The sequence below is a fragment of the Aphelocoma coerulescens genome, chromosome 1 (assembly GCF_041296385.1).
Source record: "Aphelocoma coerulescens isolate FSJ_1873_10779 chromosome 1, UR_Acoe_1.0, whole genome shotgun sequence".
Classification (NCBI taxonomy): Eukaryota; Metazoa; Chordata; class Aves; order Passeriformes; family Corvidae; genus Aphelocoma; species Aphelocoma coerulescens.
Genome location: NC_091013.1, coordinates 38950324 through 38966759, shown reverse-complemented (window position 1 = coordinate 38966759; position 16436 = coordinate 38950324). Strand labels below are relative to the sequence as shown.

Below are 16436 nucleotides of genomic sequence, written 5' to 3'. Positions count from 1 at the left end.
GTAACATACAGACATTACAGAACTCCTTAAAAGTGGACACGTGTCTCATTCCTGTGTAGATTTCAAGTTCAGCTGTGCCTCTTAAACAGAGTCCAGCAAAGTACTTACTGATGTGTAGAGGAAACCTTCTCCATTTAGGGCTATATACAACCCAGTCTTTACACCCTGGATAGCGACAACTCGAAGTCCCACTGGTATAAGGTTGAATAAAGCTGTGAAGAAAAAGCATGACCAGATGTAAATATGCTACGGTTAATACAATATTCAAATAAAAATAATTAGTAAAAAGAAAGAAAAAATAGTTCCTCTGTAATTTTTTAATGCTTTTAAAATTAGACTCACTCAGAAAATCTTGCTTCTCTGATTCTGGCAAGTAGCTCTGTATTTTCTTGGGCATTTTTAAGGTTTTTGGTTAAGAGGTGTCCTCATTAAAGACTGATGTCAAGGGGTCTGTGATTTCAATTTTCTTTTTTATTTGCTTTTGTGAATGATATATTTGATAGAAGCAGTAAGACACTGGTGTCAGGGAATGAAAAAGGCTTATCATAGTTCATCAAAGCACTGACATATGTGCCTGACTCTAAATGTGCATAAATGTTATTGAACTGAATACAGAACTTGGCGTAATATTAAGAAAATAGTTAGAAAACCACTTAATAACAAATAACCTAGAAATACTATATACTTCTGTAGTAATCAAAACAGCCACAACTTTGATTACTGTCTGAAAAAAGACCAGTGTGAAGAGTGGGAGTTTACCAGCCTCACCACAGAAAAACACAACTTGTATAAGTAGGTGGCATGAACCAATTCTTCTAAAACTTCTGCCAGCACACACCTATACTAAGTTTACTGACTCATGCTAGAAAATGAGATGCAAAGCACACATCAGTCTTGGAGCAAAATACCTAGGTGAGACAGAGCTCATGCTAAATGTTTTTCCACTGTGGATGAGCCAGGGGCACCCAAGTCCTTGGATGAAAACCAAAAGCACAACATATGCAGTGGGGACTATGGTTCTATCAAGTCAGGTCTCAGGAACACAGTAACACCTACAATGAGTTCCTCAAAATTTAAGAAGGATATCCATAGGTGTGACCAAAAAAGTGTCCTGTATGAGGCTATCTGTAATCAGAATGCCAGAGCTAGAGCCCAAATCAAGAGAAGAAGGATCATTTAATTGCAGTGGATAAACACATTTCTCAAGGTGTGAAAATTCCTGTTTGGTCAAAGGACAAAAATCCACAGTTTGTTTATGATGAAGATGATCAAGTCTTTACAACTGAGAAAAAAACATAGGTTGACTATTAGAAAGATAGAAGTTTATATAAAAAAAAAAAAAGACACCTTTCCTTCGGCATTGTCATGCAGAAAAAGAATGTGTAACATTAGATCATTTTAGGAACACACAAAGCCAACATAAAGCTAGGAATTGTAGCAGAGTACTTCCCAGAGCAGTAGAAAGCAAAATATATTCAGAAGAGCTCTAGAAGAACTGAAAACAATTTGGCAGGTTTACAAAGAAAATAAAAGAGATTATAAGAATTAGCACAAATAAACAGCATTTTAATTTCTGTCATTTCCAAAATTCTCCATTACGCTAGGATAATACAGTGCTGTTTAGTAAAAAAATACTTGGTACAGACAAGGTTCCCTCTCTAATAGATGTAAAACAGTGAAATATGGCACTCAGAAGAGATATCCTAAGAGTATGTAGGCTAAACACTGCACGGCTTGAGGTCTTTTAGTTCAATAAAATTTGGGAGCTAAAAATTATTTATAAAGTCATTACCCTCAAATTGAAACAATGTCAAAACCAGCAAAATCACTGCTGTGGGTTGTGGAGGGGGAGAATTGAGCTTGGGTTTTTTCCTAGAAGAAAAGAAATTTCAGGAGGAAAACTGCACAGGGACACCATGCTAAAGGAGTGAAGAAACAATTGAGGGGACACCAGGAAGGAAAAGCAAACAATACTTGTATAAAGAAAAGAGGTGAACACAAAAGACAAGTCAGCCATGAGAACTAGGTCAGCTAATGAAAAATAACTCCAAGTCACAGTGTTTCAGTCAAAACTTCTGGATGCTAGATATTATTTTCTGTATTACAAATAAAAATAATGCACCAAAGCTAGAAAAAAAAAAGAAAAAAATCCAACCACCACTGAACAAGAATTACAGGCCTGTAACACAGCAGTGTTTAATGCAGCCTATAAAGCTACTGAAGTGGCTTATAGTTGCTGGTGAATTTAGAAAGCACTGTGGAGGGCATGTAATATATCTTTTACTGCCACCAAATTTTAATTGGAGATTTTCAGAGCTCCTGTAATTAGTCTAAACCCTTAAAATTTTAGAGTGTGAATTGCTGCAATTCTGCACATACAGAATATTCAATAAGTTTCAGAAAATCTTTCAGACTTGAGTAAAACTAGGGAGGCCAGCCTACATTCAGCTATTGATTGACAAATATTCAGCAATGTGTTTCATACTGGGATCAGCAAAACATGCACCAGTAAGGCACAGCACGTGGTTTTAATGTACTTTGAAGCTGGACAAAAGAAAATCAATTTCCTCCAGAACCTAACTGCGCAGTACCCTTCACTGAGCAAGATTTTATTGTTCAATTACACATTTCAAACATTCTTGGGATTCACCTGTGCTATCCCTCATTCTAGTAAAAACCTGCTCTGAGAAAAGCAGAAAGCCTTCCAGAGTCTGCTGGCATTCCAGTTCTGCACAGCCAAACCTATATTCTTACCTGAGGGGGTTGTTAAAAAGAGCCATGTCCCCTGCTCCCTTCTATCTTTAAGAAAATGATCCAAAACCAAAACCTGGGGAGTGGGAAGTGAGGTCCCTGAACATCTTTATGTGCCGAAAGCCAGTTCAATGAGTCCACAGATGAGTCCAGAGAGGGGGAACCCTCCAACAGCCCAGGAAATATAGCTGTGCCTGGTGCTCAGTGTTCCCATGCTGCATGCTTAAGTAGCAAGCCAATTCCAAATGTAAGAAAGATGTGAGAACATCAGGGAAAACAAGGGAACCGATTGGCAAAAATGGTGCAAGTAAAACCCCTTCTCCTCTTCAGTGCTGTGCGCACTCCCTTAGCTTTGCACTGTATTCTATCTAAACCACAGCCATAAAGCATTTGGGTTCTCCTCCTTTTCCTAAACCTGCAAGCCTACTCCCACCACAAGAATATCAGAAAATGAGAATGGGGAAAGTTAGCAGGAACAACTTGCATGAAAAAGGATTATTGGTTTAGGTTTCATGGAGGAGACTTGCAGGAACTCCAGATCTGAGTTAGATTCTAATCCTCAAAAAGTTTTAGCAAAAGTTTGAGTCCACTTTTTTTTTTAAAAGCAATCACTCCTTTCTTGAGCAAAACACAAAACCACCACAAAACTTTTTCCTTCTCTTGTGTTATACCAACACAGTCCATTAACTTGAAATCTGAAATGCCTGACTTCAGATATTTCCATGTACTCGTGAAAGTCTATTTAGGTACAGCTGACTTGTAGCTACAAGAAAATTGCTATTACAGCTCACTGTTTTTCTCAAGATCTTGCTATAAACCGATTGCTTAAGAGTTACAAACTTGCAGTCTCTTCTGCACACACACTGCCCTTGTGACAGTTAACAAAGCTTTCCACAGCACCAAATGTCCAATCAGATCAAAGTAACCATTTCTTTAATTTATTTTCATCTGCAGGCCCACAGGCAAAGATGACAACTCCAACAAAACATCTTTTAGATCAGCAATGACTGCAAGGAGGTTGGTGTTGAGAGGTTTGTCCATGCATTTCTTATGGAGCAAACCCATTCCACCTGCCTGATGTTACAGAAGACATAATTAAAACTTTTTTTGAGCATGACTGAACATTGACCCTATCAGACTAAGATTATGCCAGTGGGAGAAACAGGCTTATCTAACTCCCAGAGGTGGTGTAAATAGATGATTAAATGCCTGTATAATTCTTTGAAGACAAACTTGAGTAAAAACCAGTGCAAGTATCAGGTGGTAGATATTTCAGTGCAGTAATCCAAAATTAACATTCATTAATCCAAATTTAACAGCACTGCAGGTGTTTTTTTCTTAATCTTTATGTGCTTTATTTCTATCTAATTATCTCCTTTACCTTTCAAGGGTGCTGTAAAGATTATTTTATGAGTGTCTTCAAACCAAAATATGATAGTGGTAGGTATTTTATAAAGGCATTAAAAAGTTAATACTTCCACATTCAATTTGGAACATATAAGTAGACCATTAGAAGCATGCATTCATTAAAAGATGAAAATAAAGAAATGTTAAATGGTTGCAGGATTTCTTGAAGAGCAACTATACCAGGTACGAAGCACCACGAAGGAGGTAAAGCATGTTGCAGCATCATAAAAAATGTGCACAGCACAGCCAAATCAAAGCTCCTTGGATAAGGTTCACTTTCTTATTTATCAGTTTATGAAATAAGACTACCAATGAGTAATGCTCTTTCAATTAGAGAATATTATAAACATGGTATAAACACAACTGAAATTTCATAAGGGGCACAAATTGCAACATTTGACTGTTGCAAAAAGATCTATCACCTATAAAGGAAAGTATAATCCATGTTGCATTTTTTCAGTGGTTGTTGCCTGAGATACACTCTAGGTGAATTAAAACAAGTGATAGAGCTGCAAGATTCAGGGTTTCAATCTCAGAAATTAGAGTTGGAATTTTCTGTTTCTCAAATTAATTAGTCTTCCTACTAAACCTACCCTTCATTCATGAGACAAAACTTTGAAGATAGACCAAAGCCTAAAAATGAGCTGGTGTAGGTGGGGAGGACAGGAGGAGAATGTAATGCTTGTTACTACAAGCACACATGGAAATAGTTTCTATTTCTTTATGAGTTCTGTGTAGTAGCTTGTGTTTCCTAAGTAATAATGATGAGGCCAGTGAAGAAAGTTGCATTTTCACCTGTAAAATCCAGGAAAATCAGTGTGAGATAATGACAGCTACACTGCGTAGGACCTCAGTAACCACAGCTACAGCTTTAACTACAGTCACTCCTGCCCTTTGCTACAAGTAAGACACAAAAGCAAACCAGAAATTGTAAGGCATTAGAGAAATTAAAAAAAAAAACCAAACAAAACTAAAACAAGATATCTCTGAGAGCAGGGCAAAAAAAAAAAAAATACAGACTGTAAACACAAGATTGTTTGGCTAACAGCCTTGATTTGGTGATTTAAGGAAACTCAGCACCATTAAGCAATAGGTGCATTTATTACCATTGTTTCATGAAACATCATTAACTCAGAAAAGTTATAAAAAGATATTACAGCAATGAACTGAAACCTGTTGGTCTGTTTAGGCTGGATTCTAATATCATGGCCATCAACATGAGCAGACGAAAGAACATTCAGGGATGCAATTACATGTCACATCTTTCTTCCTTTTTCATGCAAGCATTTGCACACAGTGATACACTAAAAATATTGCCATCTCTCTCTGCAGTCTTTAGCCTTTGCTCAAACTGGGACAATGAGCAGCTTACTAAAACCACTGGTACAACTCATTTTGACTTCAGATGGAAGCAAAGAGTCACATTAAAGAGACTACTGAGAAGCTTTAAAAACAATCTTAGTTTGAGCTACCTCTCTATAACACTGTGACTCCAAAAGTGTGTAACTCATGTTTACTGACATACATATAAAATGAGTACAAAATGATATAGGCACTTGAGGGAGTTTTAATTTCAAGTACACCTCTAACTGCTTGACACAGAATACATGGCAGCAGCACAAAAAGTATGACTAAGCTTCAAACAGTTTCCTTGCTGAAGACAAAAAAGAAATTGCATCTTTTTTCTCTCCCTCACTCCTCGCTCCCTCTGTCTTCTCTGACAACCAGTTACTCAGTGGGCTCTCTTCAGGGACAGTGAATAGGGCAGAAGACAGGTGGAAGGCTGGCAGAGATGCACACCCTTTGGCAGTCTGTATTTCTTTTTTTTATGAAATACAATTTAAATGGAAGTCATCCTCACTATCCAGGTAAATATTCTATCTGTCCCACAGACAGCTAATACATGTCCATCCCTTCACCCACTGGGCACATTAAATAGGCAGCCTGCAAGCACCACAGTCAGAAGCAGGATTTTCTCCCTTGGGTAGCTGCCAAAACTTACTCACTTGTAAGCCTCAGACAGAAATTATCATGCTAAGGAGCTCACAAAATAAAATATCAAAATACTAGAAATTCTGTCCATGAGAAAATTATTGTTTTAAAGTGAGAGAAGGAAAAACAACATATGCTGCAATAAACAAAAGCAATAGAAAAAAAATTAAACAGGAAATGAAAGGAAACAGAGTGGAAAGGGAAAAAACTGACAGCACAAAAGAAACAAACACATATTCATACATTAATGAATATATCAAATAGATAAATCTTTTCAGCTCTTAATATAGTGTTGATACATATATACCAGCAAAATTTCCGATGGAGACTGTAGGCCTTCCTGGCAAACACAGTAATCTTGCATTCTTCTGTTCTAAACTGTCTTTAATAAAAAATATTGGAAAATTGGACTAGTTAAGAAAAAAATAATCATACCAGTGAAAGACAGAAAAAAAATGACTTTATGGAAAAAAAACCAAAACCCCACACCTTTATAGCCAAAAAATAATTTTGGAGAAAAACAAATTATCTAACAATATTTATACAAAATACTGCTATATAGAATTTGGTTGAGTTTGGAGAAGTTCAGTATTTCAGAATATTTATAATACAGATTATTCATTCTGCATTTTGGAAAAACAAGAACAAGGGAGATGGGCATAGAGATGGAAAACCAGAAATGCACAGAAGAGGGGAGAGAAAGAGTAAATAAAAAAAGAGGACAATTTGTGAAGCTGACAACACCAAAAAGAGAAAAGTAAGGCACTGCGGTCTAGTTTTGTAAAGGCTCCAAATCCATAGAGATCTAAGAGTTAAAAAACCTCTCAGAAATAACAATAAAACATTAGAAAATTGTTGCAGTCATACACACCTTCTCGCTGAAGCTGAAAATAAGAGAGATGGGCAGAGGGAGAGAGATACGCACTTATACCCTAAGACAGTTCTGAGACCTCATCTAGGCAAAGCTTCTATAAAAAATGATAATAATCTTGTCTTGCTTAAGGTCTTAGTATGTACTTCAGTACAGAAGTGGGGATGAGAGATGGACACATTGAGGGAAGAAAAGAATTAAGGATGGGGGTGGGATGGGGAGGGCACGGGAGGGAAACAAAAATACTTGGAAAACAAGCAGAGATACACAACAAAACATATTATCTAATTTTTCTCAGTTAGAAAAAAACCAAAACAAACAACAAAAGATTATCATGCTATGTGCTGATGAAAGGTGTTATAAATGACAGCTGTGCATCAATTAAAATCAAGACCTTACCAATGTAAAGCAGAAACCCCAAATACCTTAATTTTTGCAGCCTAATTCCAACATTTTTAAGGAAACTAAGGGGTTATTTATGTGTGCATAACAAGAAGATAAATATTGTGTATTAAAAGTGCTTAAAATAAAATTCAAGATGACACAGAAACGTTACTTAAGTATGTCATGATAATTAAATAAACAAAATACAAATCATATGTTTCTAGAGTAAGAATAGGTTTGTTTAATTACCATTTGCAGCTAAGTTATCAAACATATATATGCTCATTGAATGAAAATATGTGGCAGTATCATAGGAAAAGCATACCAAAGCAGCAACCCACACGGCCTTTAAAGACCTCTTTTGTTTGGAATATTTTTTAAAAACTGCCACTGTTGCAGTCTCTGCAGTGGCAGAAAATCTCTTAACATCATTGGAATTCTTGCTGGTGGAGGGACTGTAGGATTTTTAGCCCCAGAATTTTTAGTACCTTCAGCAAGGTAATTTAGCATGTGTTTTATGAAGGACTTTGACAGTTTAGCATACATTTATTTGCTTGTAAATTCAGATTTTTCAGGGAAATTTAGTTTCCATCTCTTGTTATTTCATTGTTATTTATTGGAAGATAAGAAATTTATGTTAGATAAAGAGCTTTAATAAAAAAGTTCTTTTATTATAATTTTACCACTTTTATCAAATTACCAGAAGACATTCATTGGCCTAAATATCTCCCTCCTAAGGTGCATGAGCACTTATGCCTTCCCCTTCAGAGGCAAAACATTTAGGCCAATGTCCTGCACGAGCCATGCTGGTGGTCATCAGCTGGTGGTGGTTCAAACAGACAGAACCCTCCTCTTTGGAACAAAACACATTCAGAACCCCTCCAAAGGCATTAACATGGTGCCTGTGCATACACATTCGAGCGATGCGATCTGCGTGTGCGATTAAGACATTCCCCTGGGGCAGTCACTTACTAGAATTACTGCTGTCATCCTTGGTTCCATCGAGACTTCCATCGGGGTGCATTTGCAAGTAGTAGCCTTGCCTGCAATATAACCTGGTCACTATACCCTTGAGCTGGGGATCTGAAAGACAAACATATTTTGTCACTAGCCTCAAAACTTTTTCCAAGAGTTATCCCTACTTCTCTCACTGTAGGAGGAAGTTTGGTGAAGCAGCAATGCTGTCTTAAAAGTAAGTACTACAATAGGATGTGTGCTGATGGAGATCGAGAAAAATCTCTCTGCAGAGTGTTGTTAGCTCAGTTCTGTGTCCTGTTCTCTGCCTCCAACATCCTTGATTATCATTAATACAGGTGAAAGAGGAAAAAAAAGAACACCCCAAATACCCACAGTCAAAAGCTTAAACCATATTAAGCCCTGCAAAAAAATTTTAGACTTCAGCAACAAGTATAGCCCATTACAGAAACTAACAAAACATTTGAAAAACCTTACTCAATTCATATATGTTAGCAACTTATTGTACTGCACGTAAGTTTTAGGGAAACTGGGTCGAAAAGATCTGTTTCCTTTCCTATCAAAAGTGGTAAACCTATCTGGTATAATTTACAACAGTACCATCTGAAGTTCCCAAAATATTTTAACCAAACTAGAAGCAGATTCAACTCACCTGCCCTCTCCCACCCCCAGGGAATAACACCCACAATCAGGGCAAGACATAAGCCATGTTCAATAGAAGGAAAAAGCTGAAAAACTTCTCAGTAAGCTAAAGCTACAGGAAATCCAGGTAGCTGAACAATGAAGGTACTCCATTAAATACACTGCATTCATGAAAATTGCCAAGAATTGGGCAGGGAGTGCCGAGTCACAAAGTTTTTGATTCACAGCATAGATGTTGCCTTACCAAATCACAAACTGAGCTGTTGCAAAAGTGATTCAGAGAAAGAAGACATCACATCTTAAAAAAATCAACACAACTACCTCTGTGTGATATCAGTATTAATATTGTCAAACATTAACTATTAGGCCCAGTTCCAGGCCGCCAGTACATAAATTTGTGAGAAGGTTGGCATTAAAAGCATCTATATCGTATCATGCTTAGCTCTGCAGTAATGCATTAAATTCATAAATACTTTGATACAGATATGTAATAAAATAAACGTGAACTTTGAAGGAAGACAGAAAGTATTTTCATGCAACCCTGTGGCCAGAATACAAAATTTGTGTATAATTGCTCTCACAATTAATCATGCTGGGTTACTTAGAGTATCCTAAGGGGATGTGAAAATAAACAGTAATAAACAAAACTGCCTCAAAGTGGTATGTACTGAAATTTTTATAGAGATTCAGTCCTATGAAATTATCCTGCAAATGTTTTTATTGAATATCCAAATTACAAAGTAATATTAAACAATAAGCCCATCTAAATTAAAAATAGAAGATTAAACTGTAAATATAATAAAAACTGTTACTGTAAACAGTAACACCATAAGACTTCTGAGGCATGGAAATAAATAATTTAACAACTGAAGATCAACATATAAGCATATTACAACTTAATTTTTTAAAATTTATTTTAACTGAAAATTTTACTTTCTGTTAATTTTTACATTCGCATAAGTTTGTCTTTATATATGAATACTCAGAAACAAATATTTTTTAAATTTTTAAACATGCTAAACTGTAATTCATTTGAATGTACTGTCTCCATCAACTTCATCAGGTAATTCAAAAGTATTTTCATAACTTAAAAATGAAAAGTGAGTTCCTCTTACATAGGCACTATTCCTGTCAAAGTAGGCTTTCAATGTGTACTTTCAAACTGACAATTTTAAACATGCTTGGTTAACACTTATTAAAAAGGCATCTTTAAAGACTAAATAAAAGTATAGTAAAAATATTATTAAAACTAGATCTTTAAACATTATTTACAGGAAAAACATCAGCATTTTGAAAAACACTTTCTGTTCCCAAGGAATCATGAATATGTGATTTTTTATCAACCCTTTCTAGTGCAAAGTTTCATAGGAAGGCAAAGTACAGTCAACTCACTGTCACCAGCTGTTTACATCTACTGCTTCAAGGGAAAAATGTCAAACTTAGAAGTCACTTTCAAAGTTGTTCTTTATACTCATTCTATTCTTTTTTCTAAATTGACAAATTAAATCTACTTTCTAATGATCATTTGTCTGTTTTCATCAAAAGCATTATTTAACCCTGCTTTACCAGTTATCCAAAATTATATCTGAATGAAAGTGAAATGACACATCAATCTTGATGCAAGTCATAATAAGACTACTCCATACAGCTTCGAGGTAAATATCTCCAAGATGAAGCAGACAATCCTGTCAGGCAAGAAGTTTATCTCTTCCCCTTGCAGAAAGATAAATTACTTTTTCAGGCCCTTTTTGAGACACCTGAGCAGCAAGCAGAGAAGAGAAATCTGCTAGTCCCTGTATTTCCGTATCATTTTATCTACCCTTTGTCTCTTAATAATATTACAGGAACAGTCTTAGCTTCAGGTGATTTACAAATGAGTTTCTCAAATGCTTGTTGACCACACTTTTTAATTCTTTTTTCTTTTTGCTGTCTGCTGGACAGCAGTAGTGAGCAGCAATGCCCAGAAACAACAGCAGAAGATTGGTGCTGCCTGTCCACAAGTGTTCTGGGTGTGTTACCTTTTTAATTCTCACCACAGTGATGCAGACAGACAGACAGACCAGCGTTTATTCTTACCCTTTAGCCCCCACACTCACTTTTATCTTCCCATATGTGAAAGAAAGATAATGGCAAGAAAATACAGTAAAAAAATAAACCACAAACAAACAGGATGAGAGCATACAACCTCACCAAAGAGCTCCCGGCTCCCATGATTTTATTATAGAAATTTTGCTACTAGTTCTCTTAAAGTCCCAGCTGCTGCAGTGAGGTTATTTTGTGAACAATGTAATTTCTATTTAATTTTAAACACTTTGATTTCAGGGGAAGTGAAACTAAAAAAAGCAAACTTCACCATGCATCAAAAATTAAGAGACAGTTCAACATCTCCTAATGATTTTTAATCAATCTTATTTTGCACCTTGACTTCTGAGGTTGAACAGTGCAGCATGACATTTCAGCAATGCCCTACATTGGGAAAAATTATTCTGACTTGTCGTTATTAAAGGTTGTCTCTTAAAATTCAAAGCTATACTGAATGGACAAAGCAACAGCTCTTCAAGACTCTCTTTCACAGCAATCTGTGTGACAGCAGCCACTTGCAGCCCACTTTTCTTGCTTTTTTTTCCTTGTCAGTGGTGATGGCAGGATGGATGATTGCAGTTAGCATGAACACTCTGTCAGTAGCTTTTCTGATGTCCTCAACAAAAGCAGAGTTTAATTAAGATGTCTTCTGTCTCAAATAGTGGCTACAAAAATGGCTTTGGCATTAACTCACGACAGGCTGAGTGCAGCTCTTGCTCTAGAAAAATTATGACACTTTATGTTTTGAATTGTGAATATTTTCTGTTCACAGAGAGAATGGCTTTAGCATGTACTTTCCCACTCCAACACACTGCCAGAACAGATTTAGAAACTTTACAGATTTAAAATAAACAAGGGAAAAAAATCATTAAATATGAGTATTAAGACATAGACGAACTTAAAATGCTAAAAGAACAGTGGCGAATATGCCTATTGTATATTTAAAAAATTAGTCCCTTAGCATCCACTGGAGTTTTAATTTTTCATTTTTACCAGAGGAAGGCTTTTTTTTACTGTCATTATTTATTTCCTCCCTCCTCTGTGCAAAGGTCCTAAATAAAAGCCTGCTGACAAGCAAATGCTTAATGGGGGGGAGTCTCACATCAACTCACATTCTTATGGAGAATAAACTGCAGTATCCAGTCATCTACCAGTCTGTCACAAAATGAGTTGCTCAGTGAGCCAAGTAAAAGCCAGTATTTAGAAGTACATTCTGCTCAGATAGCAGAGCATCAAACTCATGATAACAACTGGTAACTCCAGGTCTTTCATGTTTTACTTGTCCTTTATTCTTCACAATTCCATCCTGCAGTTCTCACTTTTGGATATTTCAGTGCTAAAAGTACCACTCACATTGGTCCAGGAAAAAAATAGAGCATCTTTTTCTTTAAGATTTATGGTACGCTGATAGTTACCATGACTTGGCTGTCATACCTTGCTCGCTGATGCTATGGTCAGCTTTTGTTAGGAATCTTCTCCCTCATCTATTAAACTTTATATAAATATAAAAAAACCCCAACATCTGTATTCAGATTTTAAAAACAAAGTAACCCCCCCAAAATCCTGCAACCAGCAGATTTCTTTGGAAGCTGGAAAGTAAAATACCCACCCAAAGTCCAGAGTGTTTCATTCCCTCCAGACACATCTCCTCATTAGTTTGTAAGCCCTGGGAAGTGCAAAAGGGCTTCCTGACTTCTCGCACAAGAGTACTCTAACAGTAGTGTGTTTGTAGGGTGTGCTGGACTGGAATTGTTGCCATGTCTCTTGCTGAAGCATCTCTAGTTTGTAAATAATTAACTACCCCCCTGCAGGCACGTTAGACCCCATCCACTATATCAGAGTTCAAGACATCTTCAACCCCTCACTGACTTCTGCACAGAAACCTATTGTTGCTTCAATGTCTGGATACTTTTTAAAACTTCAAACTTGTCTCTGTAGTGCTTAGTATTTCAGAAACTTTCCACTAAGCAATTCAACTCTGGAAGCAGGGAAAAAATGCCATGTAAAAATTACATTTTCTTTTTTGGATCATCATTTCAGGTATTTCAGTTCCTGCTGTAATGCTTTTCCCAGTTTCCAAAAGTCATCTTCTTCTCAAGCATATTGCTTATGTTCAATTGCAACAGTACTCAAACAGGTACAGTTGTTACAGATTATAACATTACATTTTGCCTTGTTTTTGGCAAGCCTTGCATCATCATTCCAGCACATAAAGTGCAGGGTCCTCTGAAATGTGTGTTACACAATCATAAAGGCAAGCTTCCTGAAGCAAGTACACTGCCAATGGGGAATTCAAAATACAGAACTTTGTACTTCATTTAAAGGTGATAAAATCCTAAATAGGCATCTGAAACCATCCTTCATTATTAAAGCCTTCAGCTGTTCCAGTGATACAGCTCTTGCATTCAAAAGCTTTATACACTCCTTAACTTCTTTATTAGACTGTCCTATCACCTGGTGTCTCAATGTTTCCAAGTTTCTGATCGTGTTTTTACTTTCTCTCATTGTTAATAGGAAATGATAAAATATGGACACTTATTTTATATATTATTTTATTTTAGTGCTCTCTCATTTTAATAATTTTTTCAGTATCTCACAATGTGCATCAGAAAACTAAAATTTAATTAAAAACTTGAAAGAAAAATATTTTTGAAAGAAAGTTTTGCTCTATTCAGGGCAGAAGAGAAAAGCACATAATGTGAACTCAGAAAAGCAATAGCTTCCATTATTCCCTGTTCCCATAAGTAATAATAGTACTTGTTCTGAAACGAGGTGGCTTTCTCTTTGCTCACTTATTTTTCCGTTCTCATGATGATTACAGGGCACTCAACTTTGGTGTTTATTTTTAACTCTACTTTTTGTCCATTTATGTCTCACATCACAAGCTCATCTCCTGCAGAACCTCGCTTTGAGAGCGCGGTTAAAAGACAGAAAGTCCTCCTACATTCCTGCTCTGTCATTGTCATTGGCACTTCCACAGCGTTTATGAAATTTCCCAGTAAACTATGAAAGCAGGTTGGAGTTCTGCAAAATGGTTGCTTTTCTTGAAAGCCCCCTTTGTGCTGGTATCCTTGCCTTTGTGTTGAAAATGTTTTTATGTTAACTGCAAAATGCGCTCCCTTCCATTTGTGGGCACTGACATTTTGTCTCTGGGTCTCACAGTGCATTTCAAACTACATAAGACTTGTTTCTTGCTATATGGTTTTACTTGAACAAATTTGATCATCCATAGAATTACAGGAACTTGGCTTCTAGCTGGGATAATCTATATCTGTTCAGGTTTACAAGGTGATTGGATTTAATAGACTTGTCTACAGCATCATAATTAACAGCCTCCTTTACCAGACATATTATTTTTTGAGTGTATTTGCTGGAAAGGGAAGAAGTTTAGGGTGCTCAGAAATCACTTTGTTCCAAAATCACAATTTATATGGCCATGGTAGTTTAATTTTAGTAAATTCATTCAATAATTTCCATTTATCTTCCTACTGGACTATATTGTATAACTCTAATGGTTCTGATCTTGCCACACATGGGTTTGTTGGGAAATTCCTGCCTGAACACTGTCTTCCACTTTTGACCCATGTTTCTCCTACTACACTAAAATTCAATGATCTCCACTTTCTTAATATCTGAATGATATCTAAGCTTAAGTTATACACAGGAATATGGAGAAAAAGCTGGTCTCTACTTCCAAGCTTACTTAGATAGCATCAGTGACAGTTTAATATATTTAACTAAAAAGCATCAGCTTCCACTGATGAAAAAGTCCCATCTTTGCAACTATATTCACCTTCTCAATTTACTTTGAAATCCTAAAAATTCTACTGTCTAAATTCCATGTTAGAGAAACCTTGCTATTACAGTCTTTATTTGTTCTTTTCATTTTACATAAGCCTAAAAAAGTACCCAATATGTCTTACTGAACGTTAGGAACTTAGATAAAATAGCATTCTAGTATTTTGTTTTGAAGCCCTTCCTATACCTGACCATCATAGTTCTACCTAGCATATTCTTGATTCTGAATTCTAACAGCAAAACATTAACATTATATAAAATATTGCTTAATGTTCCTCTTGGAAAAAAAAAAAGCATCAAGCAATAGATCCCAGAATTAAGTAATTTCTGTATCTTCAATTAGCAATAATCTCTACTTTGTTACCTTTCCATAAAAAGCTTTTGTCAAATGCCAAATATAATTTTTCTCACACTCAAAAAATACCAAAGCACAACATGGCAGCTTCTATTACCACTTAAGCTATGTATAAAATTTGACTAATGCACTGCCCTTGGAATCAGAAAATAAATGGGATTTAAGAATGAGATTTCTCTGAAGATGTCACTGAACATTGAAAGCACAATAGGATGATCATAGATGACCTTTACAAATGTAACTGAATATATTTCACATAACACCTAACTTACAAAAGAATTAATTTGATACTCCCCTTTCTAAATAATTTCTATTTTTAGAAGTCAATGTTTAAACATTGCATTTGTATTTACTACCTTTACTGTTTATGTCCTTGCATGCTGCATCATTAAGCAATTAAATATCTGAAGTCAGCTTCTATTTCTTTCACCAACTGACTTAGAACTAAATTTTAAAGTGCCTAAACAATCTATTTTGCAAGAATTCAAAGCCATCAGGGTAATGGTTAATGGAGAAAGAATTAACAGGATAATTTGAATGCCAAGTGTTGAATTCTACACCACATTCCATTTTCTATTTTTGTATTCAGGAGGCTTCTGTAACATCAAGTGACTGAGGTCTTTAACTTGTAATTAACTTTATTTAATTCTTGCCAGAATACATAAAAGTCCACATAATGAAGTGTATTCCCTCTGCTTTCAGATATGCAAAGCCATCACTTCTGAAATATGTTTGTCAAGATCATAGTGTATCATATTTACTTTTATTTTCTTGCCAATGGCTCAAAATACTGTAATAAGCCGTTCATATTATATTCAAGAAATTTTAGTTTACTGACTAGTCTAAAAATTGGAGAAAAACAGAAATTGCACTGCCAATGTACTGTGACAAAGGAGATTTGTCCTAGTTAGGAAGTGGTAATTAGAAATTGCAAAATATAGAATCGCAAGACATAGAATCATAGAATCATGTAGTTTGGAAAGACCTTTAAGCTGTTAAGTCCAACCGTTAACGCAGCACTGCCAAGTCCACCACCATGTTCCTTAATGCCTCATCTACGTGTCTTTTAAACACCTCCAGGGATGGTGACTCCACCACTTCCTGGGGCAGTCTATTTCAATGCTTTCACCCTTCCAGTGAAGCATTTTTTTCTAATATCCAACCTAAACCTTCCCTGGC

The 16436-nt window shown here is 35.9% G+C and overlaps 1 protein-coding gene across 8 annotated transcripts in view; it reads right to left on the bottom strand.

The window, feature by feature from the left end:
- The window catches only part of FGF14 (fibroblast growth factor 14), a 387765-nt gene that overhangs the window by 90440 nt on the left and 280889 nt on the right, over positions 1 to 16436 (bottom strand). For 5 of the 8 annotated variants that reach the window (XM_069007721.1, XM_069007748.1, XM_069007758.1 and 2 more), the window contains 2 exons: positions 8378 to 8488; positions 109 to 212 (listed from right to left, as the gene is read on the bottom strand). In XM_069007721.1, the coding sequence (XP_068863822.1) occupies positions 109 to 212; positions 8378 to 8488 (215 nt within the window). Of the gene's footprint in view, positions 1 to 108; positions 213 to 8377; positions 8489 to 8857; positions 8905 to 16436 lie in introns of those variants that run through there. The other 3 variants (XM_069007740.1, XM_069007766.1, XM_069007784.1) reach the window with 2 other exon arrangements.